Genomic DNA, 27,367 nt, shown 5'->3' on the forward strand with positions numbered 1-27,367 from the left:
GGAGCCGCCTCCCGAAGCGTCGAGGCGCTACGCATGCGCAGAGGCCAGACCGGGCCAACCCCGGATTCATTCCGGCGGATCGGGTTTCCTGGGAGGCTCCGCTTCTTCCGCTTTCGCGGAGAACTCCGCAACCCCGGGCGTGGATCGAAGTTTCGGAGCTGCGGGGCGTTTATTCTTTCTGCTGCAAAGGCGTTGTCGCAGCGGGCCAGGCCCCAGCGCGCCCCCCATGGCGGGGCAGCGGGTGGAGGTCGACGGCGGGATCTTGGAAGGGGTGAGTGTGCAGCCGGAGGCCGAGCGGCTGGGCTCTGGTTGGGGACCGGGACTTTCGCGGTTGACGTTCTTACGCCTTCTCTTCGCCCCCCATCGTTCCAGGGCGGCCAGATCCTCAGGGTCTCCACCGCCCTCAGCTGTGTCCTGGGCCTCCCCTTGCGGGTGCAGAAGATCCGGGCGGGCCGCAGCACGCCAGGCCTGAGGTAATCGCGGCGGCTGGGAGCTGGAGGGTGGAGTCGGGGGTCGCGGAGCCGGCTGCGAGCGCGCGCGTCGCCGACCTGGTGGTCCGGAGTGTAGCCCGGGAGGTCGCGGTCGGTCGGCCTTGGGTCCTGGGAGCGGGTTCTGAGGGGTGGCCCTTGGACCTCTCTGTCGAGACAGTGGCCAGATTGTGCGGTCGTTTATAGCCAAAATAAGGAGTCTCAAAGAAACCCTTAAAGTGATGCCTACTAGGAGGTAGTCTAAGTGCATAAAAACCAAAGAGATAGCTCCGACGCCGAGGATGGGGCACTTATTGTGGTTAGATCTTGCTGTTTCCTTGCCGTTGCAGTTTTATAAATATCATAAAATGTGGGGATATAGGCAGTCTGAATGCACACGTTTTGATGCAGTATTATGACCTGAAGGCCTCAACATTTATCTGGACTGGAAATGATTCGAGATTTATGTGATGGGCAGCTGGAGGGGGCAGCAATTGGTTCAACTGAAGTAACCTTTACACCAGAGAAGATCAAAGGTGGAATCCACACAGCAGATACCAAGACAGCAGGGTATGTATACCTTGAGATCTGTTTAGGTATGGGTTTTGCATTCAGATCTAGGTTCTCCCACTTACTATGCAAGTTGCTTAACCTCTTTGAACTTCAGTTTTCTCACTTTTTTTTTTGTTGAGATTTTTCATCTGGTTAATTATTTTTCTTTTTTAAAAATTTTTTATTTTAATTTGTTATATATGACAGCAAACTGCATTACAATTCATATTACACATATAGAGCACAATTTTTCATATCTCTGGTTGTATACAAAGTATATTCATACCATTCGTGTCTTCATACAGGTACTTAGGGTAATGATGTCCATCTCATTCTACCATCTTTTTGCCTCCTTGCCCCCTCCCTTCCCCTTCCTCCCCTTTGCCCTATCTAGAGTTCCTGTAATCTTCCCATGTTCCCCCTCCCAACCCCAGCCTCCTCAGTTTTCTTACTTCTAAAGTGTAAATAAAATACCTTTGAGGTTAAAGACAATGAATGTAAAATTTGGGCACCTAATTGAAATGTTATCTTGTATGTAGTATGATATAGCATTTTTATTATTATTATTATTTAGAAGTTGAGTGTCACAAATTGACTTGAGTTTTCACTTTCAGTATTTGTATTATAGCTCAAGTTCTTTTCTTACAGTTAATTATAAACCATAGTCTACTACTTTCTTTTTCTTTTTTTTAAATTTATTTTTTAGGTGTAGATGGGCACAACACAATGCCTTTATTTTTATGTGGTGCTGAGGATCGAACCAGGATCCTGCCCGTGCTAGGCGAGCGCTCTACCGCTGAGCCACAATCCCAGCCCCATAGTCTACTACTTTCAATGTGCATATTTTTATTGCTTTGTGTGTGTTGGGGGGGGGGGGGTTGCTGGTCCAACTCATGGCCTTGTGCACACTTAGCTCTACCACTAAGCTATCTACCCCAGCCCTCTGTTGTCTTCTAAGATATACTTATGCCACTCTACTTAGAAATTTTTGGATATAATCCTGATTTTTTCCCCCACTGGGAAATGAATATTTAACAATTAAATTGATCTAAGTGCTTCTCCTTTTATTGACAAAATGTGGATAGTAGTTAATTCCTCCCCCCACCCCCCCACTTAGTGATAGGGATTGAACCCAGGAATGCTCTGGGTTAGCACTCTAAGCTACTCTAGTCCTTTTGGTTTTAGTTTTGATACAGGGTTTTCTTAAGTTGTCCAGGCTGACCTTGAACTTGTGATCCTCCTGCTTCAGCCTTCTGAGTTGCTGGTGTGCTGCTGCACCTGGCTAGCAGTTAATTTTCATGTTACTTCTCTAATCTATTTGACTGGTCGCTTTTTTTGTGTGTGTATGTGGTGCTAAGGATTGGACCTATTGCCTCATGCATAGGCAAGTGCTCTACCACTGAGCTCCATCCCTAACCCTTTTTATCTATTAGAAGACAATAAAGCATTAGGGAGCATATCACTAAACTGTCCGGGTTTACTCAACTTCAAATCCTCCTGCCTCAGCCTCCTGAGTAGCTGGAATTACAGGCATGTGCCACCATGCCTGACTTTAGCCTTGATTGTGATTATAGGACCATGTGTTTTCTCAAGTGTCTACTTTATCTACTATTCCTTACTCTTCTCAAATTAAGGTTTTCTTTAGTGTTTTTAGAATCTGATTTTATTGGTGAGAAATTAAATATTTGTTGGATCACTCAGAGAGGATCAATGAGTTGAATAGGTATAAAACTATGATTAGTAGTTAACTAAACATTTCCAAGCCCTTTTCTTCCAATTCTAAACACTTTAGCAGTCAATAAATATTTATTAATCAGTCAAACTTATTACCAGTGATAGAGACTTTCTAGTTCAGTATGTATGGGCCTTTGTTATAAGAAAGTAAAGATCTTTCTTTTGGTATGTAAAAGCTATATTGGATTGCATTTCAAACTATGATCTACTTATGAGTATTATTACTTTCTCTGTAGAAAAGGGCGATAACAGCTCATTTTGAAAATCTGACCAAATTTTTTATTTTATAAATACTTCATGTTCTATGTTCATTTATTGTGATTTCTCACATTATTTGACTATATGGACAGAACTTTTCCATGTGTAATACTCAGCTTTTAGTCTTTGTAAAATATTTTTCTTTGATCTCAAACTCTATGATGAGAGAAATTACATCGATCCCCCCCCCCCATTTTCCAACTTTATTGAAATGTAGTTTATAAATAAAATTATGAAGAAGGTATATATCATGATATTTTGATATATATTTATGTTGGTAAATAATTACCAGTCAAGTTAAATAACATTTTCATCACCTTTCGTACTTACCTTTCATATGTGTGTATGTGGTAAGAATACTTAAAATCTGCTGTCTTACAAAATTTCAAGTAAGGCATTACATCTTAACTTAATATTTTGAACAGTGCCTTTTGCATGATAACTCAGAAACAGTTGAATATTTCTAGGTCTTGACTATTTTGAATGCATTTTCATAAATTGCTATTTTCAAGAATCCTTTTATTTAAAAAAATTGAAGATGGTTTTATTATTTTATTTATTTTTTTTGTAAAGAAAAGGGTCAGAACTTAGCCAAGATCACCCATCTAATGTAGTGATGTGTTTTAGTCTTGAATTCAGAGGTTTGCTTATCTTTTTTTTTCTTTTAAAATCATGCTATATAGGAAACTAGGACCTCATTCATGCTAGGCAGGCACTGAATCAAGGTACATCCCAGCCTCGTTTGTTTATCATTAGAAGCAATTCTTTGTACTGTGAAATACTTTCTTTAAGATTCAGGATTTTATAATTCAGAAACAAATCTCTTTTAACTTTACATTTAGCTTTGCTTCAACTAAGTAATGTAATAAATTATAATTCAGTTTTTTTTGAAACTTTGAAAAGATAGTGCAGTTAAGCCTGTTTTGCCTTCTCCTTAGGAGTGTGTGCCTCTTGATGCAGGTTTCAATGCCATGTGTTCTGTTTGCTGCTTCTCCATCAGAACTTCATTTGAAAGGTGGAACTAATGCTGAAATGGCACCACAAATCGACTACACAGTGATGGTAAGGGTTCTTGTTGTTAATGACATACTGAGATGATCTCATATATACTTCTGAATATCTATTCTCTATTTAAATATATTCTGAATATTTTGTGTATGTTGTTATTTATTCATGATGTCTAGTTCTGCTGTAGGAGAGAGTGGGAAATTATTTATTTTAGACTTTGTATTGTATTTTAGAATAGTATTTATAGTGAATTTTTAATAAACCAAATGTGATTATTATATAAATTATGTCAGTTATCAGGTAAATCCACTACTTTATAAATATAGGAATTATGATTTAGAAGAAAACTCAAAAAATTTTTAAATGATAATATTTAATGCTGGCGTGCTTATACAACTCATGGGAAAGAAGAGTGGTACCGGTTGAGCATCCCTAATCAGAAAATTTAAAATATAGAATGCTCCAAACTCTAAAACTTTTTGAACACCAACCTGGTGCCACAAGTGAAAAATTCTCCACTTGACTGCATGTGGTAGATTGCAGTCAAAACAAAAGATAGACTAAAAATGTTGTATAAAATTACTTTTGGGTTATGTATATAAGGTGTCTATGAAACAAATAAATTTTGTGTTTAGATTTGGGTCTCATCCCCAAGATATCTTATTATGTTCATGTACATGTAAAATTGAAAACAGTCTGAAACTCAAAACTCTTCTGATTGTGAGCATTTTGGAAAAGGGATATTCCAAGTTTATTGTGGCATAATTCCTTACAACTAAATTCACCCTTTTTAATGTGCAGTTTGATGATTTTGGATAACAAACATTTATCTGTAAACCAACCACCACAATAAAGATATATAATACTTCCATTACTCTAAAAATTCCCTTATCCCTGTATCAGGCAGTCCTGTCCCACAGTCCTTTGGCAACCACTTTTCTGTTTTCAGTCATAGTTTTGCCTTTTTTTTTTTTTTTTAAGAATTTCATGTACAGGAATAATACTGTTATGTAGCCTTTGAGTCTAGTTTTTCATTCGCCTTAGTAAACTTTAGATTCACAGTGTTACTTGTATTAGCAATAAAAACTAAATAATAAGTATATGAATATGCCAGCTTGTTTATTTATCTGTTGAAGGGCATTTGAGTTGTGTCCAGTTTGGGGCAATTATTATTTTATTTTTTCTGCCGCACTGGAGATTAAACCCAGGGGTTCTGTACCACTGAGCTATACCCCCAGCCCTTTTTATTTTTTTGAGACCTGTTTCACTAAATTACCCAGGCTGACCTTGAACTTTGAATTCTCCTGCCTCAGTCTCTCGAAGCACTGGTTTTACGGGTGTGTACCACTGTACCTGGCAGTTTTGGGCATTTATGAATGAAGTTGCTGCCAACATTTATGTTTAAGTTTGGCTTAAACATAAATTTCCAGTTCTCTTGTATACTTAGAAGTAGGATTTCTGGGTTATTATAGTAAGTACATGTATAAATTTATGAGAAACTGCCAAAACTTGTGGCATCCAAAATAGTTACACTATTTTGTTCAGCTTTTTCAATAGTCCATTATGAGAGTTCCAGCTGTTCACCATCCTACCTAGCACTTGACATTCTTAGGTTTTTATTTTTAAAAACTTTCTGCTTCTCTTTTTTATGGTAGTGGGAATTGAACCCAAGGCCTCACATATGCTAGGCAAGCACTATACCACTGAGCTATACTCCTAGGCCTGCCCTTTTTTTTTTTTTTTTTAACCAAAGTTTAGTAACATCTATACCTCCTGCATACTATGGAGAAAACCTAGAAAAATGAGTAAATCTCTAGAGTAGATCTTACAAGTTGCCTTAGACTTCAGGATTAAATATTGTCTTTCTCTGAAACATTGCCAACCTAATGGATAGTATAATATATTTAAAGTCAGTGTTATAGATCATATAATGAAAATTAGTTTCTCCTTAGTTAGTAATTCCACTTCAAGCAAATTATCCTAATAAAATAGTACAAAATGTAGCAAAAGGTGAGTGTTAAAGGATTTGAGTAGAGAATTAATATATATCATTACATAATCATGAAAAGGTAGGAAATGGTTAAATAAGTAATGCTCAAATGCCATGCATTTCTTTAAGTTTTATTTCGCAAGAATTTTTATTGTGTCAGAAAAATGCTTACACTTATAATGTTAAATGGAAGAAATAAGAATAAAACATTTTATTTGCAGTGAGATTTCAGCTTTATAAAAGAATTGAGAGGGCAGAATAAAGTGTTGTTCACCAGTGCCCCTACTGTTTTTTTTACAGTGTACAGTGTACTGAGAAGGGTCAGTAATGGTTTCTGGAGTAGAATAAACATTGGGTTCAAGTATTCTGAGTTCTGAATTTTTTTTCTCATTAGACTTGCACGGCCCTGATTTATTAAATGTTAAACTTAAATTTAGTGAATACAAGATTTTTTTTTTTCCACTTGAAAAATGGAACTAGTCTATATATTTTGATACTACAGTTTACTTATAACACTCAATTACTAATTCAGTACATGCCGTAGTCCGGCTGCAGCAAAATAACCGGGGGGTGACGAACAACTTGTGTAGATTGATACAGCAGGAGAGGGAGCCATTTATTGTAGGACCGGAGGGATATTTATACATTCCACACAGCTTATCTTAATTAGCATAAACTAGATATAGCAGCCAACCAATAAGAAATCTCCACACTTAATGGCTTGCTGGCATTACTTCACAAACCACGCCCTCTGGCAAAATGCCAGGCGCCATCCAGACTTGTTTACACACTCTAACATTTGCCAGGCGCCATCCTGACTTGTTTACAGACTCTAACAAGTACAGAGCACTTTTCATTTAATAATTATACTTGTTGAATCAGTGAATATTGGTGGTTGCAATAACAATTGATTTTTTTCAGGTCTTCAAGCCAATTGTTGAAAAATTTGGTTTTAATTTTAATTGTGACATCAAAATGAGGTAAGTTACTTATTTCTTTGCCTTTTCCATCTATTATTATGCTAAATTAGCATAATGGAAAATTTAGACCTTGGAGAACTGTCATTCTAATACACTTAATATATTACCCTTAAAACATTTCTTGTCAAATAATTGTACTTTACAGCTTAAGAACGGTAAGCTGCAAGGGTGTGGAGCCTTGAAAGCAACTACATGTGATATTTACTTGTTTCTTGGGAGAAATATTTTCAAGGGAATTTCCACATGAAAGCATCTTCATGTCTAATGTCATCCATGCACAGATTAAATGGTCAAGTTATGCAGACACTTGAGCCAGGCACTGTAGGATCATAAAAAGATTTTCTTCAGTAGTGTGATCAGAATTATTTTTTTAAGAAGCACATTGGGCATTTGGGTTTTTTCTTGTTTTAAATCAGTTTTAGTTGTAGATGGACACAATACCTTTATTTTATTTCTTTATTTTTATGTAGTGCTAAAGATTGAACCCAGTGCCTTACATATGCTAGGCAAGTGCTCTACTGCTGAGCCCCAGCCCCAGCCCCATTTGGGTTATTTCTTTGGTCTTCTTCTGTTATACAATGACAAGGTTAAATTTCTTGGCATCTCATTTAAGTGCATTGCAATCTTGCTCCATTTTGCCTTCCTAGCTTCATCTTTCTCCTTTTTTTCAACTTATCCTACATTCTAACACCACAATTACATGCTATTCCTTGAACATACTTTGTATCTTTGAAGTTCACATCTTTGTGTTATTCTTTTTCTGTTCTAAAAAATGGGAAATCCTATTTTTTCTAAATAAAATTTGTGATTTCCTGTATGAACTCTCTGTGGCTGTACCTCTATCAGAATCCATATTTGCACTTCTGTTGTGGTCCTCCTTACATCCTGTGTTGTATTCTAGTCAACTGTATAAGGGTACCCCTGCCCTATTAGATGGAGAACTGCTTGAGGATAGGCACAGTGTCCTTCTCAGCAGCTGAAATGGAATAAATGACTTTGAATAATTGAGTTTAGATTCTGTTAGTGTCAGCTATTTATAATCATCAGCTATTTATTTGAGTTCCTACTGTGTACCAAACATTGGGTTAGGACCTGGAAAATAGTAGGAACAAAACAACTCTAGATATCAAGGAACCTATGTTTTAAAACAAACTTGTCAAATAGAACTTTCTACATTGAGAAATGTTCCCTATCTATGCTGTCCAGTATGGTAGTCACTAACCAAATGTGACTACTGGGCACTTAAAACATGGCTAATACAATTGGGGAATTGAATTGATTTCTAAACTATGTTTAATTTTATTTGCTTCTTTGTTTTTATTAAAGCTTTTTTTTTAAAGGAAGCAGCGATATGCTTCATTTCCCAGACTGTCCATGAACTCATAGGCCCAGAGGATCCTCCTGCCTCAGTCTCTTGAGTAGGAGTAGCTGGGACTGTAAGAGAATGCTGCCACACTTGGCTTGGGGCTGGCAATTGAACTCAAAGCCTCATGCATGCACCACTGAGCTATACCTCCAGCCATAAATTTTATTTCACTGTAATAGTCACATGCAGCTTGAGGCTACTATATTGAACAGTCCAGACCTAAAATATGATTTAGAACTTTTTCATGAATTGCGTATTTGGCTATCATTCACATTATTTTAATATAATATTGTGCTTTATTTTTGTCATGCAATTAGTTTATGTGGATATTTATCACACTTTTTATAGGGGTTATTATCCAAAAGGTGGTGGTGAAGTAATTGTTCGGATGTCACCAGTTACACAGTTGAACCCAATAAATTTGACTGATCGTGGCTCTGTGACTAAGATATATGGAAGAGCTTTTGTTGCTGGTGTTCTGCCATTTAAAGTAAGTTGTCTAAATGTTCTTAGAAGTGTGTGCATGCCTTGGTAAGTATCATCTAAATTTTGAAATTATTAGAACTTATTTTTTAATCCATCTTTTCATTAAAAATTTTCTTCAAATTCAGTGCTCACTCTCTAGAAAATCAAGTTTTAAAATGATACATATAAAAATTAATTATTTTATGTGCCTTTAATGGCTTGGAAACAATTTTTCAAATAATCAGTAATTAATATTGTATCATTTTGGTTTTTTCTACCTTGCCAAAATAGGTAGCAAAAGATATGGCAGCAGCGGCTGTGAGATGCATCAGAAAGGAGATCAGAGATCTATATGTTAACATCCAGCCTGTTCAGGAACCCAAAGACCAAGCATTTGGCAATGGAAATGGAATAATGTGAGAAAATATACTTTCTTAGACATCGATTGAGAGCCCTGAAATAGTTACTGTGTTGGTTAGCTTTCCATTGTTATGATGAAATACCTGAGGTTAACAATTTAAAAGGAGAAAAGATTTATTTTAGTTCACGGTTTCAGAGTTTCAGTCTATGGTTGTTTGGCTTCATTGTTTTTGGGCCTGTGGTGAGGCAGAATATCAAGGCAGGGAGTGCTTGATGGACTAAAGCTTCTCACCTCATTTTCATCAAGAAGCAAAGTGACAGAGGGAAAGAGAGAGGAAGGGGCTGGGCTCCAGTATCCCCTTGAAGGGCATGCCCCCTTTAACCCAACTTCCTTCTGCTAGGCCCCATCTCCTAAAAGTTCTACCACCTCTCACTAGCATCATCAATTAGCCACCAAGCCTTCAACACATGTTCTTTGGGGGACTTCTAAGATTCAAGCCGTGAGTGACTGTTATCCTGTTTAAATTAAAGATTTCAAGTTTTTGTGCTCATTTGATAGTTTTAAGAAGACATGTTTTTAAGGGGATTTCTACCTAAAAACAACAGTATGGTGAATTAAGATGATTTTCTGAATTTTTTCTGAGGATGTTTTCCTTTTACTACTCTGTAAGATCCTTTTCACTTATATAATTAGCCCTCTGTATTCATGGGTTCTGCATCCATGGATTCAAATGACCAATTTAAATTTGACCAGATTAAAAAATAACTTAAAAAAAACCAAAACTGAGTACAGTGGTGCATACCTGTAATTCCAGTAGCTTGGGAGGCTGTGGCAGGAGGATCAAGAGTTCAAAGCCAGCCTCAAAAAAAGTGAGGTACTAAGTAACTCAGTGAGATCCCGTCTCTAAATAAAATACAAAATAGGGCTGGGGATGTGCCTCAGTGTGTGAGTGCAATCCCTGGTACCCACCCCCCACCCCCCCAAAAAAAGGAAAGAAAGAAATGAAATTGTGTCTCTACTAAACATTTTTTTTTATCATTCCCTTTTTTATCATCAAACACTTTTTTCCTATCATTCCCTAAACAATACAGCTTAACAACTATTTATATATTGTGTACGTTGTATTTGGTATTATAAGTAATCTAGGGATAATTTAAAGTAATAGACATGTGTAGGCTGTATTTAAATACTATGCTGTTTTATATAAAGGACTTGAACAACCTTGGATTTAATCCACAATGAGAATCCTAGAATCCATCCTCCTGAATACTTAGGAATGAACTTAAATGTTAAAGGTAATCAGAAGTTAGGCTTTGAAGGTGATCCTAAGAGAAATGTTTTTAGTTGCTTAAAATACCTCAACTCTGAAATTAACTCACAATGGTAAAGATCGCCTTAATAAAGGAATATGATTATTAGTGGTACTCCAATTAGAAGTTATGGTTTTATGTGTTATAAAAATGCTTTGATATTTTTGGATTGTAAAAGTACGGTTATTTTTTGTAGATACTTATATTTCAAATTCTCTTATTCAGAGTTTCTGTTAAAGGGTTTAAACTAAATGCTTACTTTAATAATGTAATGCTATCTAAAAACTATAGAATAAAACCTAAAGTCCTTACACAAAGACATTTTTTATTAAAAGAAAATTATAAAATACTGTATAGTACTGTGTGAAATGGTACCACTTTGCACCAAAAATATGATAACTTCCAGGGATACGGAGAGGTGGTGGCATCCTTTATCTATGAGTGAACTAGAATTAGATGTGACTTCTCCCATTCTAGCCCTGAAGGATATTATTGGCTGATGGAGAATGTTAATCAGACTACTCTGTGTAGGAAGAATTTCGCCATTGCAGCGTACTGGCCATGTGTCATTTTGTCTATTTAACACTGTTTTCCTGTGTCTTATTTACTATAATTTTAGAATGTTTGTAGCCTAAGAGTAATACTTGTTTTTTCCCTATATGTAGAATTATTGCTGAGACATCCACAGGCTGTTTGTTTGCTGGATCATCGCTTGGGAAACGAGGTATAGTTAAATGAAAGTGGGTCCATAGTTCCTACTGCTACTAAAAATTAATTATCTGTCAGGATTGAAATGTTATAGGGAATGATGGATGACAGGTTTAAAAGGCTACTGTTAACTAATTCTTTTTTTTTTAATTTTAGTTGTAGATGGACACAATACCTTTATTTATTTTTATTTTTTATGTGGTGCTAAGGATCGAACCCAGTGCCTCAAACATGCGAGGCAAGCACTTTGCCACTGAGCTACAACCCCAACCCAGTTAACTAATTCCTAGAGTCAATTAAACTTTAAGTCTTTCTCCTATTTTTATACTTTGAAAATTTTTAGACCTATAAGAAAAGTTGAGTGACTAATTCAACTAGTCATCTACACAACCTCTCCTAGATTCATTAGTTGTGAACATTTGGTTGTGTGGTATGTGTGCTTCTGAACTGCTTCAATGTAAGTTATAGACACCATGCCTTACTCCTGAATACTGCAGCATATAGATTCAAAAACAATATCAATATAATCACAGTATTGTTTTCTTTTTAAACATTTATTTTTTAGTTATAGGCGGACACATATCTTTATTTTATTTTTATGTGGTGCTGAGGATGGAACCCATACCATAACGCCAACCCCCACAGTATTGTTTTTATACCTGAAGAATTTGTCTGTGATATGCAGACACACCAGATGTGTTGTCTCCAAAATATTCTTTAGAGCAATGTGATATATTTTTGAAGTACAAAATACTTTCTCTCTCTTTTTTTTTTTTTCTGTTCATGATACTAACATTTTTTAAAAGTCTAGGCCATTTTCTCACAGAATTTCCCACAATTAGGATTTTTCTGATTATCTCATGATTAGATTATTCATACCAAATATTTTTAGTAACAATATTGCATCAGTGATTTTGTGTCTATACCACTACATTGCATCAAAGGGCATGTAAAGTCATTTTGCCCTTTATTGGTAAGGCTGAATGTGATCACATGGTTGAGGAGGAGTCCTCCAGATCTGCTTGCTATAAAGGTTCCTTTTCCTTTTACAATCATTAAGTAGTCTGGGATAATACTTAGAGACTATCTGATATTCTGTTTTCATACAACTTTCATCCAGTGGTCTTAATATCTATTGATGTTTCTTCCTTTATCAGTTATTACACTGATGTTTAGAAAGTACTGAATATTTGGAGGAAAAATAAATCTGTTTTTAAGATTGGCATATTAAGAAGAGGAGATGCTTACATTTGTTTGTTTGTTACCCAGGGGCACTTTACCACTTAGCTACATTTCCAACTATTTTATTTTGAGACAGGGTCTTGCTAAGTTGCTAAGGCTGGCCTTGAACTTGTGATCCTCCTGCTTCATCCTCCTGAGTCACTGGGATTACAGGTGTGCATCACTGCATCTAGTGGTTAACATTTAAAGTTTTGCTAGTCAGGCAACTTCTAGTTATTTATGGTAATTAATTGCTTCATCCTACTTTGTAGTATCTTTTTTTTTTTAATATTTATTTTTTAGTTGTATTTGGACACAATACCTTTATTTTATCTATTTATATGTGGTGCTGAGGATCACACCCAGGGGCTTGCATGTGCTAGGTAAGCACTTTACCGCTGAGCCACAACCCCAGCCCTACTTTGTAGCATCTTTTAAAAATGCTTATGCTAGCCAAGCATGGTTGCATCTACCTGTTGTCCCAGATACTCAGGAGACTGAGGCAGGGGGATTACAGAGTTCAAGGACAGCCTGGGAAATTTAGTGAGATCCTGTCTCAAAACCAAAACAAAAATGCTTCCACTAGCTGTGCTGTTTAACCTCATTGTGAACTATAGAATACAAAATAAATTCAGATGATTTTAGCTTGCTAGATGATTCGATCTATACACTATAGATCATATAATCAACATAATAGAAGAAGTAAAATCAACATCTCTCTGGGTATGATGTGCAGGCCTATAGTTACTCAGGTTCCTGAGCGAGGCAGGAAGATTCTTAAAGCCTACAAGTTCAAGACCAGCCTGCGTAACATGGTGGGACCCCTATCACTAAAAACAAAGGGAAAAAAATCAAAATCTACAATCAACTCACATAATGAGTTCTGTCTAAATCTCTGCTGTTCACAGTGTGGATGGGAGACAACAGGAAATCACTATCATCTGGGAGTTTTGTTAGAAATACAGATATGGGGCCTAACCCAGACCTATTTGAATCTGTGGAGGGTGGAGGTATCGCTCAGTGGTAAAGTCCTTGCCTAGCATGTGTGAGGCTCTGGGTTTGATTCCCTGAAAGTGAGACCTAAGAATTTGTTTTAACAAGTTCTCCAGGTACTTCTAAAGTATCTTGAAGTTTGGGAAGTATTGATCTAAAATATATACTAGTATATATTTACTACCTATTAGGCACAGTGAGGAATCAGTGTGGATACTTAGCCACTGCATGCAATATCTACAAGTCTTGAGAAGCAAAAATAATGCAAATATAAAGCACAGAGCAGGAGCAGACATATTATAGATAATAAGTATTTGATGGACATTGGCAAATCTGTGAGTTCTATTAGTTTTATTATTGGGTACCACAAATGTGCCAAGTACTATGTACTAATTATTTACAAGAGAGAGCTACTATGCCTAACTGCTGACCTAGTCTGGTGGAGAAGACAGACCGGTGCTGATAGTGTTATCCCAGGGTACCATAGAGATAAATGCAAAGAAAGAAAAACTAATACTTCTTTGGAGGATGAGTAACTCCAATTCTGCCTTTTGCTATTCATTGATCTTTCCTCAGGGGGATAAATAGAAGCCAGGAAGAAAAGTGAGAGCTAAGGTGAATTGGTGCAGCCATCATGGAAAACAGTACAGACATTCCTAAACAAACTAAAAAGACAATTGCCATGTAACCCCGCAGTCCCTTTTTTGAGTATATACCCAAAAGAAATTAAATTGCCTCAAAGATTTATCTGTATTCCCATGTTCATTGAAGCATTTTTCATAATAGCCAGAATATGAAAACAACCAAATGTACTTCCATGGATGAATGAATAAAGAAACTGTGGTATATATACACATCAAAATATTATTCAGTTAAATCACAGCAGATGGGATAGAGAGAGAAGATGGGAGGGGAAGGGAGGGGGGATAGTGAGGATAGCAAAGGTAGCAGAATACAACAGTTCCTAATATGGCATTATGTAAAAATGTGGATGTGTAACCGATGTGATTCTGCAATCTGTATACGGGGTAAAAATGGGAGTTCATAACCCACTTGAATCTAAAGTATGAAATATGATATATCAAGAGCTTTGTAATGTTTTGAACAACCAATAAAAAAAAATATTATTCAGCCTTAAAATAGGATGGACATGGAGCAAAGTGAAATAAGCTAGATACAGAAAGAAAAATGTTGTATGATCTCACTTATATGTGGAATCTAAAAAAAAAAAAGATCAAATATAAAGAGAGAAAGTAAGAGTGGTTTACTAGGATGAGATAAGGGGGAGGAAATGGGGAGCTGTAGGTCAAAGGATCTACATAATAGATCTGAAGAATGAACAAGTCCAAAAATCTGGTATACAACATGAGAACTATAGGTAATTATAGTGTATGGTAGTCAGGATTTTTGTTAAAGGAATAAATTATAGTTGCTCTTGTTTTAGGTGGGAGAATGGGTAACCAAGAGATGATATATTGGTATGTTTCATTAAAGTAACCATTTTACTGTAAATGTATCTCAAAATATATATTTTTTAGTTGTAGATGGACACAATAGCTTTATTTTGTTTATTTATTTTTATGTGGTGCTGAGGATTATACCCAGTGCCTCATAAGTAAGAGCAAGCACTCTACCACTGATCCACAACCCCAGCCCCGAAATATATATATATTTTTAAATATTTATTTTTTAGGTATAGATGGACACAATACCTTTTTTATTTTTATTTGGTGCTGAGGATAGAACCCGGGTTTCTCCCATGCTAGTGGAGCACTCTACCGCTGAACCACAATTTTTTAAAGTAAGCTAAGGAGCAGGGACATGTTCTGTCAATATTTTTTGACAGAAAAAGATGTTTTTCTGTGCTTAAGTAACTGCAGTATATATGATAAGTACAGGGTCTGGGTAGGGGGATGGAGGATGATGAGAATAGAGAGGTCAATAAGGGCCAGATTTTTTTTTTTTTTTTTTTTTTTTTTTTGCACTGGGGATTGAACCCAGAGGTGCTTTACCCAGCCACCCTTTTTTTGGGGGGGGGGGTTCTTGGGATTGAACTCAGGGGCACTTAACCACTGAGCCACATCCCCAGCCCTTTTTTTGGATTTTTTATTTAGAGACAGGTTCTCACTGAGTTACTTAGGGCCTCAATAAATTGCTTAGGATGGCTTTGAACTGAGATTCTTCTGGCTCAGGAGGCTGAGCCGCTGGGATTACAGGCGAGCCACCATGCCTGGCTTACCTGACCCTTTTTATTTTTTGAGACAGTGTCTCATAAGTTGCTTGGGGTCTCACTAAGTTGCTGAGGCTAGCTTTGAACTTGTGATACTCATGCCTTAACCTCCTGGGTCACTGAGATTTCAGGCGTGCATCACCGTGCCAAGCTAAAGGCCATATTTTGAAGAGCTATAGGCTACATAAAGGAAATTCAAGTGTCATACTGAAAATATAAGGATTTTAAGGATGGATATGTAAGAGTCTGTTACAACTCAGATCAGACATGGTGAGGTTTTGCAACAAGGAATGCAGTGACTGGTGCCAAAGACATTGAGTACTGATAATCAGGGTATTTAAAAAGGTAAACAATTTGTTGACCAGTTGGATATTGGAGGTATGGGAGGCATTATGAAGAAAACATTCCAGGTGTCTTAACTTAGGTAACTGGGTGCATTTAAGTGTGTGAATATAGGAAGTAGAGTTAGTTTGTCATCATAGACAATAATTTTAGATATGTTGAATTGAGATTGTAAAGGGACCATAACCGTAATTTTAACGCATGCAGTGTGTTAACCAGCCCTGAAATTTTTTCTCATATTCTGTCAATATTTTTTCTCACTTTGTCATATGAGATAATATTTACTTTGAAGTTGTCTTTGGATATCACACTTGCAAAGTGTTCAGTACTGATTTTTATACTTACCGTGTTTGAAGAAGATAGAGATGAGAACAACAGACTTGCTGACATTGACTGATTGTCCTCCCTTGTGTCAGGTACCTCAGTTAATGTGAATGCAAGGGCAACTTGGGGTCTTCCCTCTTTTAATCTAGGTTCTCTTTATATTAAGGATCTCAGAGATAATGTCATAACTACCATTATCCAGATCCCCTTTTATTTCTGATTTAAATTAACTAGAAAATTACTGGACCCTGAATCCTAATGTCTAAGTGTTATTACCAGAAGCAACTTCAGCTGGTTGTCAATGCCAGAATATGTGGTAGAGGCAGGAAGGTGTAGCTAGTCATGCTTTTGTAATTGTCTTAGTTACTAAAACAAAAATTTTTATCTTTTTTTTCTTATCTGTTACATAAGAGAATTAGCCTGGAAAATCCCTAAAATCCTAAATTTTAGACCTATTATTCTGTATAATGACCCTGGGCTTTCCTTATCTGAAAAATGGTATTGGACCATGATCTGCATATAAGGATCCATTCCAACTTTACTTGATTGGATTGTGAACATAATGTAAGACTGAAGGACTGGAGGTGTAGCTCAGTGGAAGAGCACAAGCAAGGCCATGGGTTCAATTCCCAGCACTGAAAAAAGAAAAAGAAATGAATATTGTTGAATTTGTGTGTTGCTTGATTACTTTTTGGTTTGGGGTTTTTATTTTGGGTTTTGTTTTGTTTGTTTTGGTAGTACTGGTGGTTGAATCCAAGGCCTAATAAGTGCTAGGCAAGCACTCTTCTAGTGAGCTACATTCCCAACCTTATTTGATTACTATTGTCTCTCAGTTAGTTATGTTTTTACTATGGGAGCAAAACAATCTGCATTTCATCTGTACAGAAATTTACTTATAGAAAGCACTTTTCTTTCCTCATTCATTATATGGTAGGTCATTTAGGGAATCTTTCTAGTGTCCTGAAGTAAGTCCTTTGGACTTCTCTGCTCAGTCTGATGACCATTTTTTAAAGTTTTGTCCTTTTAATAAGCTAGAAGACACCCAAATCGTTGAATATGCATTTTAATTTCCTGTGTTTTAAACCATTAAAGTTGAAACCTTTTTTTTTTAAAGAAACATGCAAAATATGAAAAGACTATTTGTCAATTAGGTAGAAAAGCATTAAAGTTTCAGAAGAAATTAAGATTTTGTTCTTTTTTGGGACAGCATAATACTACCAAGCAAAATTCTATTTTCTTCATATGTTCAGTTGTCACAAGCTGTTAGTAATGACTGGTAATAATGTAGATCCATGCATACTATTATTTACTATCAAGGTGGCTGGGTAGGAATGAATATGAATAGCTCTGAGAAATATTTTGCCACTTGACGGAAAACTTCAGTGTGTGTTCTCTCTGGTCCAGGTTGAATATATCTGATACACTTGGATTTTGAATTTTTTCAGTATTTGTGTGTACATAGTGTGATTTCTTGGGGATGGAACCCAAAACCAAATAACAAAATTCATTTATGTTTTATATATATATATCATCTACATATAATTTAAAGGTAATTTTATACAATATTTATAATAATTTTGTGCATAAAATAGCTTCATGGTGTGACTTTTCTTCTTTGGTATGTCAGTGCTCAAAAAGTTTTTAATTTTTGAGCATTTTGGATTTCAGATTTTTGGGGTTAAGAATGTTCAACATGTAAATTATAAAGCCAGAACTTCTTTCTATCTTCCATCCCAGTTTTAGGCATCTTTCAAGGATTAGCTTAGGTCTTGTCTTCTCAAATATTCTAGAACCTGTAATCTTTTTCTTCTCTGAAACTCCTTTTGGATATACAGTTTATACCCAAAAGTTTATAGAACTTAGCACTTAACTATCCTTTAATATATAAATACTTTTTATTTTTTTTTCTTTTTCTTCTTTGTTAATGTTCCCTTAGGAAAAGAACAGGTAGCATTTGGTCCTTAATACTACTATTATTATTATTATTATTATTATTATTATTATTATTATTTATTTTTTAGTTTTTGGTGGACACAACATCTTTATTTTACTTTTATGTGGTGCTGAGGAACGAACCCAGCACCCCGCGCATGCCAGGCTAGCACGCTACCGCTTGAGCCACATCCCCAGCCCCTACCATTATTATTAATACCCTATTATATACTGGTCTTGGTAATAAGTACTTTATAAATATTATTTCTGATTTCTATAACTTTATAATATAGTTGTTAATCATCTTCACTTTTTAAAAGAGGAAAAGGAAGGGGCTAGTAGCATACTCTGTAAGTCAAGAAACTGAGGATGTGGCTCAGTGGTACAGCACAGACTTAACATATACAAGGCCCTGAGTTCATCACCTCAATCCCAGCAGCAAAGAAAAAAGTGAAGATTCATACCAGAATTGAAATCATTCCATATATTTATATAAATACTTGGCCAATTGATGATATATAAAAAAATAGTCTTTACTATGTTATTATTATAACTGCTATAAGGAAAAACTGAGTTAAAATTATGAAATTTCCACTTTTCTGGGAAATTTTACCAAGATACATGTAATCACATAAATTTGCAAATATAAAATAGAAATAAAATTAGCCACATTCTCATTTTTTTTAAAATTTTTATTGTTGGTTGTTCAAAACATTACATAGTTCTTGATATATCATATTTCACACTTTGATTCAAGTGGGTTATGAACTCCCATTTTTACCCCGTATACAGATTGCAGAATCACATCAGTTACACATCCATTGATTTACATATTGCCATACTAGTGTCTGTTGTGTTCTGCTGCCTTTCCTATCATCTACTATCCCTCCTCCCCTCCCCTCCCCTCTTCTCTCTCTACCCCCTCTACTGTCATTCATTTGTCCCCCTTGTATTATTTTTCCCTTTCCCCTCACTTCCTCTTGTATGTAATTTTGTATAACCCTGAGGGTCTCCTTCCATTTCCATGCAATTTCCCTTCTCTCCCTTTCTCTCACCATGCACAAAAGTTAACTCAAAATGGATCAAGGAGCTTGATATCAAATCAGAGACACAGCGTCTGATAGAAGAAAAAGTTGGCTACGATCTACATACTGTGGGGTCGGGCTCCAAATTCCACATTCTCATTTTTTAAGAGACATTTTCATTTGTAGCCATGGATTTCATTTAAAGTAGATAATCTTGACTGCAGCCTCAGCTGCTATATATTGGGGATTATGATAGCTCAGGCTTCAGATTGTGTGAGAAAGTGAAGAGACAACAACATAACATTTTTGGTATTCTTTATTCTTTATAAACAGGAATTGAATTTTCCCCTTCTTGAGAGATTCTTGGGGGATCTCTTTCTGATAATTGGCAAAATTGCTAAACAGAATGTGTGGATCCTGTACATTCTCTGGCTTTTAAACCTTGAGTTATGACACTTCTAAACTCTGAAGAACCACACCACATCATTTTGGACCTGCAGCTCTGGCATTCTCAGGGTTTGGGGTCCATCTTCATGTATTGTTTACCTTCAAAGACACAATTAAATGGCTTAGGTTTTTTTTTTTTTTTTTTTTTTAAATAAATAGCCTTAAAAGGGTAATTTGACATTCTACTACTTCTGACAGATTTACTTTGTATTCAGTGTTATACAAAAGATTTAAGGTATGTTCAGAGAGGTCAGAAGTAGAGGAAGGGGTAAATATTCTGACATATTCATAATAAGCTGAAACCTATTTGGATCTTTTTTTTAAGATCATGGAAGCAAGCTCTTTCAATTTTATTTCATTGAAGCTTTATAATTGTAAATTATAAATTGTAAATAGTAGTTGGTTCATCCTAACAAACTCTTACATGCACAGAAATCAATTTGAGGTCATAATCCCCTCCTTTCCCCTTCTATCTCCCCCACTTCCTCTAGTCTACTAGACTTCCTTTCACTTGTCTGTTAATTTGTATTTGATTGGTTCTTTATGTAAATCTTATCCTTCTTTCCCCTTTTTCCTTATTTTACTTGAGCTTCCACATATAAAAGAAAACATTTGACTTTTGAGTTTCTAAGTTTGGCTAATTTCATTTAGCATGATATTCTTCATTTCTGCCCATTTACTGGCAAATGACATAATTTCCTTTTTTTTAATGACTGAGTAGAACTCCATTGTGTGTGTGTGTGTGTATGTGTGTGTGTACACCACAATTTCTTTCCTTTTTTTTTATACCTTTTATTTATTTTTATGTGGTGCTGAGGATTGAACTGAGCACTTCACATGTACTAGCGCTCTACTGCTGAGCCACAACCCCACCCTATATACCACAATTTCTTAATTAATTCATAATTATAATTATTAATTAATTCATATTGATAGGCATCTGGGTGATTCCATTATTTAGCTATTGTGAATTGTGCTGCTGTAAACATTGATGTGGATGTGCTGTTATCTGCTGATTTCAGAGCTTTTGGGAAAAAGCAGTAGGATAGCTGGGTCATATGGTGGTTCCATCCCTAGTTTTTTCAGGAATCTCCAAACTGCTTTCCAAAGTGGTTTCTATTCAGATCTTAAAGGGACTAAAACTTTAAAGTAGTTGACCTAAGAATGTTACCTGCTTTTTTTTTTTAGCTGAAACTTAATTCCCTGGCTTTCTAAAATCCTTTAGTTCTGATAGAATTGTCTGTAGACTAATTATAACTTATATAAATACCAAGTTTTAAATTTTACAAAGAGGTATACCATTATAAGATCAAAACTTAGTTATAGACTGACTTTATAACTAATACTTTTAAAATAGGCCCAAAGCTGCCTCTTTTTTCCTCCTCTAACTCATTCAAAGGTAGAAGGCATTTGTATATGTCAATCTCTTCAAGTAATTAAATAACTAAAGATCTTGTCCAAAAGGTACTTGAATGAGTTCAAAGGTCTAAAAATGTTATACCACTACTAGCTGATATCAGTTCAACTTTTTGCCTCTCAGTAATTGATCTAGTTTTCTTTTGCATTATGCTTGTCTTAGGTGTAAATGCAGACAAGGTTGGAATTGATGCTGCTGAAATGCTGTTAGCTAATCTTAGACATGGTGGAACTGTGGATGAGTTTCTGCAAGACCAGGTAATGACACTTTTAGCTTGAAAACCTTTCATCCTATTAGATTTGAACATCTGCTAATTGAATCAAATAAAAATTTTGATCATTGACTATTACATACTCATTAGCAAGTCCTATTTTATTACTTTAAAATATTATTTATTCTGGAGTTTATATTCCTAACATTTCAGTCCTCATCCTGTTGTCTACAAAGTTTGACACATTAGCTTCTTTCTTAAAATAATTTCTTTACTTGGACTGAAATAATGTATTTTTTTCCACCTCACTGGTTCTATGTTCTGGTTTCTTTTGCTAGTTTGTTATCATTTTCTTCTTCTCAGCTTCTAAATTTTGAAGAGCCTCTTGATCTATATTCACTCCCTTGGTTATTTTGTCCAGTCTCATGGCTCATCTATTTGCAGACGACTCCCAGATTTATATCACTGCCCAGAACACTATTCTTAATTCCTTATTTGTTAGATCTACTATACTTACATCAGTATCTCCACTTGGGTTTATTATATACTTTACTCTTCTTGAGAAGGTCCAAATAATACCTTTTTTGTAGTTCACTGTCTTTATATATTTCCTTTCTACCAAAGGAACAATGCTTAGATCAGTGTCTACATTTAGATATTTATTCCTCAGGCTGGGAGTATAGCTCAGTAGTAGAGCACTTACCTACCATGCCCTGTGTTTGATCCCTACTACCATATACACTGGAATAGGAAGAAAAATATTCCTCAAGATTTCTTGATAATTTTTTTAATGACAGTTTTCCATGTATACTTACTTCTTGTTCTGGTCTATTCTGTCGTATTCCCAGTAATTCTGTAATAGTTTATTTATTTACCTGTGTTTAAAAAAATGTTAAAAGTGGGGCATGGTGGCACACACCTGTAATCCCCATGACTTGGGAGGCTGAGACAAGAGGATTGCTAGTCTAGGTGAGCTAAGTAACTTAGCAAGTCCTTGCCTTAAAATAAAAATTAAAAGAGTGGGGACTGTAACTCAGTGATAGAGTACCCCTGGATTCAAACCTCAAAAAATAAAATTATTACAAGAGTAGAGGAAATTTGTCATATTTTATATGTTAGTTTGATGAGATAATTGATCTAATTAAATGTATCAACTTCTCCATATTTTATTCTTCGACATTAATTTTAAAAATTCTGTACAGCAAATTGCTGCTAAGCATTTTTATTTCTTTATTTTTGTAGTTGTAGATGGACAGCTTGCCTTTATTTTATTTGCTTATTATATTTTAGTTTATTTTATTTGCTTATTCGCTGTTAAGCATTTTTATACTACATTACAGACTTTTATTAACAGTTTTCCATCATCTTCTAAGGACTTCTAGAAATCTAAAGAAATAGTAATTCTTTTTTAGCCATCTGATTTCTAGTAGTATTTTCATTGTGAATAGCAGAATTATAATTCTGAATATTGGTAAATGTGTGATACTTTTCTTCTTTTTTTTCAATAGCTGATTATTTTCATGGCATTAGCCAATGGAGTTTCCAGAATAAAAACAGGACCGGTTACACTCCATACACAAACTGCTATACATTTTGCTGAACAACTAGCAAAGGCGAGTATTGCATTAGAGTAATAGGGTCATGGTTTAATAAACATAAAGCCCAATGGTAATTGTAATTGCTACTACTAACTGAGTATTTCCTCTGTGGCATTTAGCCAACTCAGCAGTTTATATGAAGCATCTTTATTTTATTTATTTATTTTGGGGGTACTAGGTATTGAACCTAGGGACGCCTAAACATTGCACTACACCCTTGGCCCTTTTTTATATTTTTGTTTAGAGACAGGGTCTTGCTAAGTTAAGGGCTCGATAAGTTGCTGAGGCTGGCTTTGAACTCTCAATCCTCCTGCCTCAGCCTCTGCTGGGATTACAGGAATGCACCACTGTGCCTGGCTCACTGAAGGATCTTATTCTGCATAACCAGATAGGTAGCTATTTATTATTATTATCTTACCTATGAGTAAAGTGAGGCAGAGAATAAATTCTTCAAGGCCATTTACTTTCTTAGTGCAGAGCTGGGCTTTGAGCAAATCCAGACCTCATATTGCAAGCCCTAAAATTCTAAAGAATTCATAGTTGGCTGTGAAGTTAAATATTCATATGAAATTTTAAATGTTTTATTTATTTACTTATTTATTTATCTCATTTGGTTGTTAAAATATTTACTGATATTCTAACATTGATCAATCTTCTTAAAGTTAGAGGGGTTTAAGCCAGGCTCAGCAACTTAGCAAGGCCTGGGCAACTTAGTAAGACCTATCTCAAAATAAAAAAATTTTAAAAGGACTGGGGATGAGCCAGGTGCAGTGGCGCACACCTGTAATCCCAGCAGCTCGGGAGGCTGAGGCAGTAGGATCAGGAATTCAAAGACAGCCTCAGCAAAAGTCGAGGCACTAAGCAGCTCATTGAGACCTTGTCTCTAAATAAAATAAAAATAGGGCTGGGGATGTGGCTCAGTGGTTGAGTGTCCTTGAGTTCAATCCCCAGAACCAAAAAAAAAAAAGTACTAGGGATATGGCTCAGGGGTTGATACCTTTGGGTTCTTGTTCTGGTTTCTTTTGCTAGTTTGTTATCATTTTCTTCTTCTCAACTTCTAAATTTTGAAGAGCCTCTTGATCTATATTCACTCCCTTGGTGTGATCCATATTCACTCACTTTACTCATAGGTAAGATAATAATAATAAATAGAAAGTTTGCAAAATAGAGGGAAAAAAAATGGGCTTTAATTCTGCCTTACCAATAGACCCACTGTTGACATATAGGTATTTTCCCCCTAACTTAAGTTGTTTCCTCTGATGTTTGTAATTAATAGACACCATTTCATTTCTTGTTCTTCTCAGTAACGTGTAGCATATTTCTCTTAGTATATTCTCTCTCTCTCTCTCTCTTTTTTTTTTTTTGTTTTTTTGGTACAGTACTGGTACTGAACCAAGGACTAAGATGCATTGCCAGCCCTTTTTATTTTTTGTTTTGAGACAGGGTCTTGCTTAGTTGACCAGGCTGGACTCAAGGTATAGTATAATTTTATGAAGTGATATAAAATTTATGGCTCAATTTTATGAAGGTGCTGACCTTATTTTTTTTTTAAATAAAAATAATGCACACTGGTAAAAATAAGAAATTAAATATTATATATACCAAGTAAAAGCCACTGCTTCTCTACTCTTCTTTTTATATAATTCTTAATAACATACACTCTTTTTTGTTATTATAAAGATTAGATAGGTTTTGATTAAATTTTAGGTAAGGTCTAAGAATTAAAGGCAAGATTTTTTCTGATGAAAAGAGTTAACTCTTTTTAAATTCTATGTATACTTTTTTTAATTTGGTTTTTAACTGGACTCAATACCTTTATTTATTTATTTTTATGTGGTGCTGAAGATTTAACCCAGGGCCTCTAATGTGCTAGACGAGCACTCTACCCCTAAGCCATAACCCCAGCCTTCTACGTATACTATATTTATAATGATTACTTATCTTCTCTTACAGATTAGTAGTAGTTTTAATTATTATAGTCTTCTCTTTTTATAGTACTTTGCATACAGTAGACACATTATTTTAAGTGAATACATAAAGGGAAGTGCTTTGAACAGAAAATTTATAGCTCTCACTTCTTGTTTTATTGTATTATGTTTTTAACTGAGTGGCATGAAGATTTCTTTCTTTTTTAAAAAAAATATTTTGTTTTAGTTGTAGTTGGACAAAATACCTTTATTTTATTTTTATGTGGTGCTGAGGATTGAACCCAGCGCCCCACCCATGCTAGGCAAGTGCTCTACCGCTGAGCCACAATCCCAGCCCCTATGAAAGTTTCTTTATATTTTTGTGTCTTAGTGTAGATAGTTCATCTGTAAAATCTGAGTCTTGAATGCCAGGTGCGGTGGAACACTCTTGTAATCCCAGCAATTTGGGAGTCTGAGACAGGAGAATTGCAAGTTCAAAGCCAGCCTCAGCAGTGGTGAAGTGCTAAGCAACTCAGTGAGACCCTGTCTCTAAATAAAATACAAAATAGGGCTGGGGATGTGACTCAGTAGTTGAGTGCCCCTGGGTTCAATCCTGCTACCAAAAAAAAAAAAAAACAAAAAACTTGAGTTGAGTGTGGTGTTGCATTTCTGTAATCTCCCAGTGGCTCAGGAGACTGAGACAGGAGGATCACAAGTTCAAGGACAGCCTCAGCAACCTAATGAGGCCCCAAGCAACTTAGTGAGATCCTGTCTCAAAATAAAAAGTAAAAATGGCTGGGGATGTCACTCAATTGTTAAGCTCCCCTGGGTTCAATCCTTGGTACCAAAAAAAAAAAAAAAAAAAAAAAATTGGGGACTTGAGCTGGATAGTCTCTTAAGGCTTCTTATATAGGTTTAAACGTGGACTAGAAATGATTTCCATAACTATTAACTTGCATTTCATGTTTTCATTATGTAGATAATTTGAAAAATGCCTGCATTCTGTAGATAATTTGAAAAATACAGACAAATACACAAACACATAGGCATAAAAAAAAAAAAAAAAACCCACAAAACTATATAAAAATTTTGGTTATCTAGCTCAGTATTCAACATTCATTCCCAGGAATTTCAAGTGTCCACTGTGTGTCAGTACACTGTCAGTGTAAAACTAAATCTGTACTCAGTTTTTATTTTAAATCAGTTTTGTTAAACTGAATCACATTTGCTTTTAAAATGATCATGTTTCCAGAATACAGTGACAGAGATCAACTGTAGTTAACAAGTGAAAAGTACAATGTTAAGCCTAATAAGACAGAAGAAAGTATTAGTCACCACCACCATCCCACCTTACTCCTTTCCTTCTCTGAACTAGATCTTTCTGAGTAATGTATTTAGGGAATTAAATTGGCAAGAAAAATTTAGTGATATTAAATGATAATTTCATACTTGACAGGATAAAAAGTTAAATGTTTGAGTTCTGCATTTTAGACAAATTTTTAGGGAACAGAGAGAGAAGATGCATTATAACCAACAGTTGAGATTCCAAAATTGGTATTTGCCTAGGGTTCTCTTCTGGGAGTTTGGGTCCATTAAGTATGAAGTGGAGACCTACCATCCATATTCTGACAGTTCTACAAGAATGTATACCTCTGAGCAGGAACCATCGTTTTAGAACAAAATATGTTTTCTCTAGGCTATTGAATTTGTCATGAATTGTTTCATTTTTGTCTCTGTAGCTTTGAGAAATGGGTGTGATGTCTGCGTATTTATGCTAGAATTATGATCTCATTATTCTTTTCATATTATTTATATACTAAATATTCTGGTTTCAGGCTAAATTTACTGTGAAGAAATCAGAAGATGAAGAAGATTCCTCTAAAGACACTTATATTATTGAATGCCAAGGAATTGGGATGAGAAATCCAAATCTATAGGGTATTTACCTCTTAAATGATACCTCAGTGATGTATCGCACTAACTTATTTTATGTATACTACAAAACAGCGAATGTTATTAAAGGGCCTGACTAAATTTGGTTATGAAATACGTTCTAGATTTACTGAGAATGCTTCATCAAATTAATCTTACTTTAAATATCTCCTGAGATATGGGCAATAAAATGTAAAAATTGATGGATATGTATGATAGTCAATTTCAACATTAAATTATTAAAATATTCTTTATACCTGAAGTAAATGTTTTTCTGTATATAATTAAGTCAGAGATATAGCTTTGATCAGTAATTTGTGTTCCCAGTAGTCTCCTAATCCAGTTTCACTTTCTGAGATTTCAATTGCCTAGAGTTAGCCCTGGTCCAAAAATATTATATGGAAAATTCCAGACATAAATATTTCACCAATTTTAAATGGCACTTCATTCTGAGTAGCATGATGAAATCTCATACCTTTTGCTGTTCTGATTGAGATGTGAATTATTTGTCTCTGTATTTATATTATATACACCACCTGCCTCTTAATTGCTTAGTAACTGTCTTGGTTATCAGATCAGCTATCATAAT

The 27,367-nt window shown here is 35.4% G+C and overlaps 1 protein-coding gene across 2 annotated transcripts; it reads left to right on the top strand.

Annotated features, from left to right (window-relative positions):
• Positions 1 to 47: 47 nt before the first annotated feature.
• On the top strand, positions 48 to 27,032 carry Rtca (RNA 3'-terminal phosphate cyclase). Of its 2 annotated transcripts, XM_046452310.2 has the most exons (11): positions 48 to 271; positions 373 to 473; positions 894 to 1,037; positions 3,950 to 4,073; positions 6,931 to 6,989; positions 8,704 to 8,845; positions 9,112 to 9,236; positions 11,157 to 11,215; positions 21,293 to 21,387; positions 22,850 to 22,954; positions 26,682 to 27,032. In XM_046452310.2, exons 1-11 carry the CDS (start codon positions 227 to 229, stop codon positions 26,781 to 26,783), a joined length of 1,101 nt encoding a protein of 366 aa, XP_046308266.1. In that variant the 5' UTR covers positions 48 to 226; the 3' UTR covers positions 26,784 to 27,032. The 2 variants fall into 2 exon arrangements, with proteins under 2 accessions (XP_046308266.1, XP_046308268.1); XM_046452312.2 differs by lacking the exon at positions 48 to 271 and having other exon boundaries at positions 879 to 1,037.
• Positions 27,033 to 27,367: the final 335 nt, after the last annotated feature.

The sequence above is a fragment of the Marmota monax genome, unplaced genomic scaffold, assembly GCF_021218885.2.
Source record: "Marmota monax isolate L192 unplaced genomic scaffold, Marmota_monax_Labrador192_F-V1.1 WCK01_AAM20220418_F8-fsc00244, whole genome shotgun sequence".
NCBI classification, from domain to species: domain Eukaryota; kingdom Metazoa; phylum Chordata; class Mammalia; order Rodentia; family Sciuridae; genus Marmota; species Marmota monax.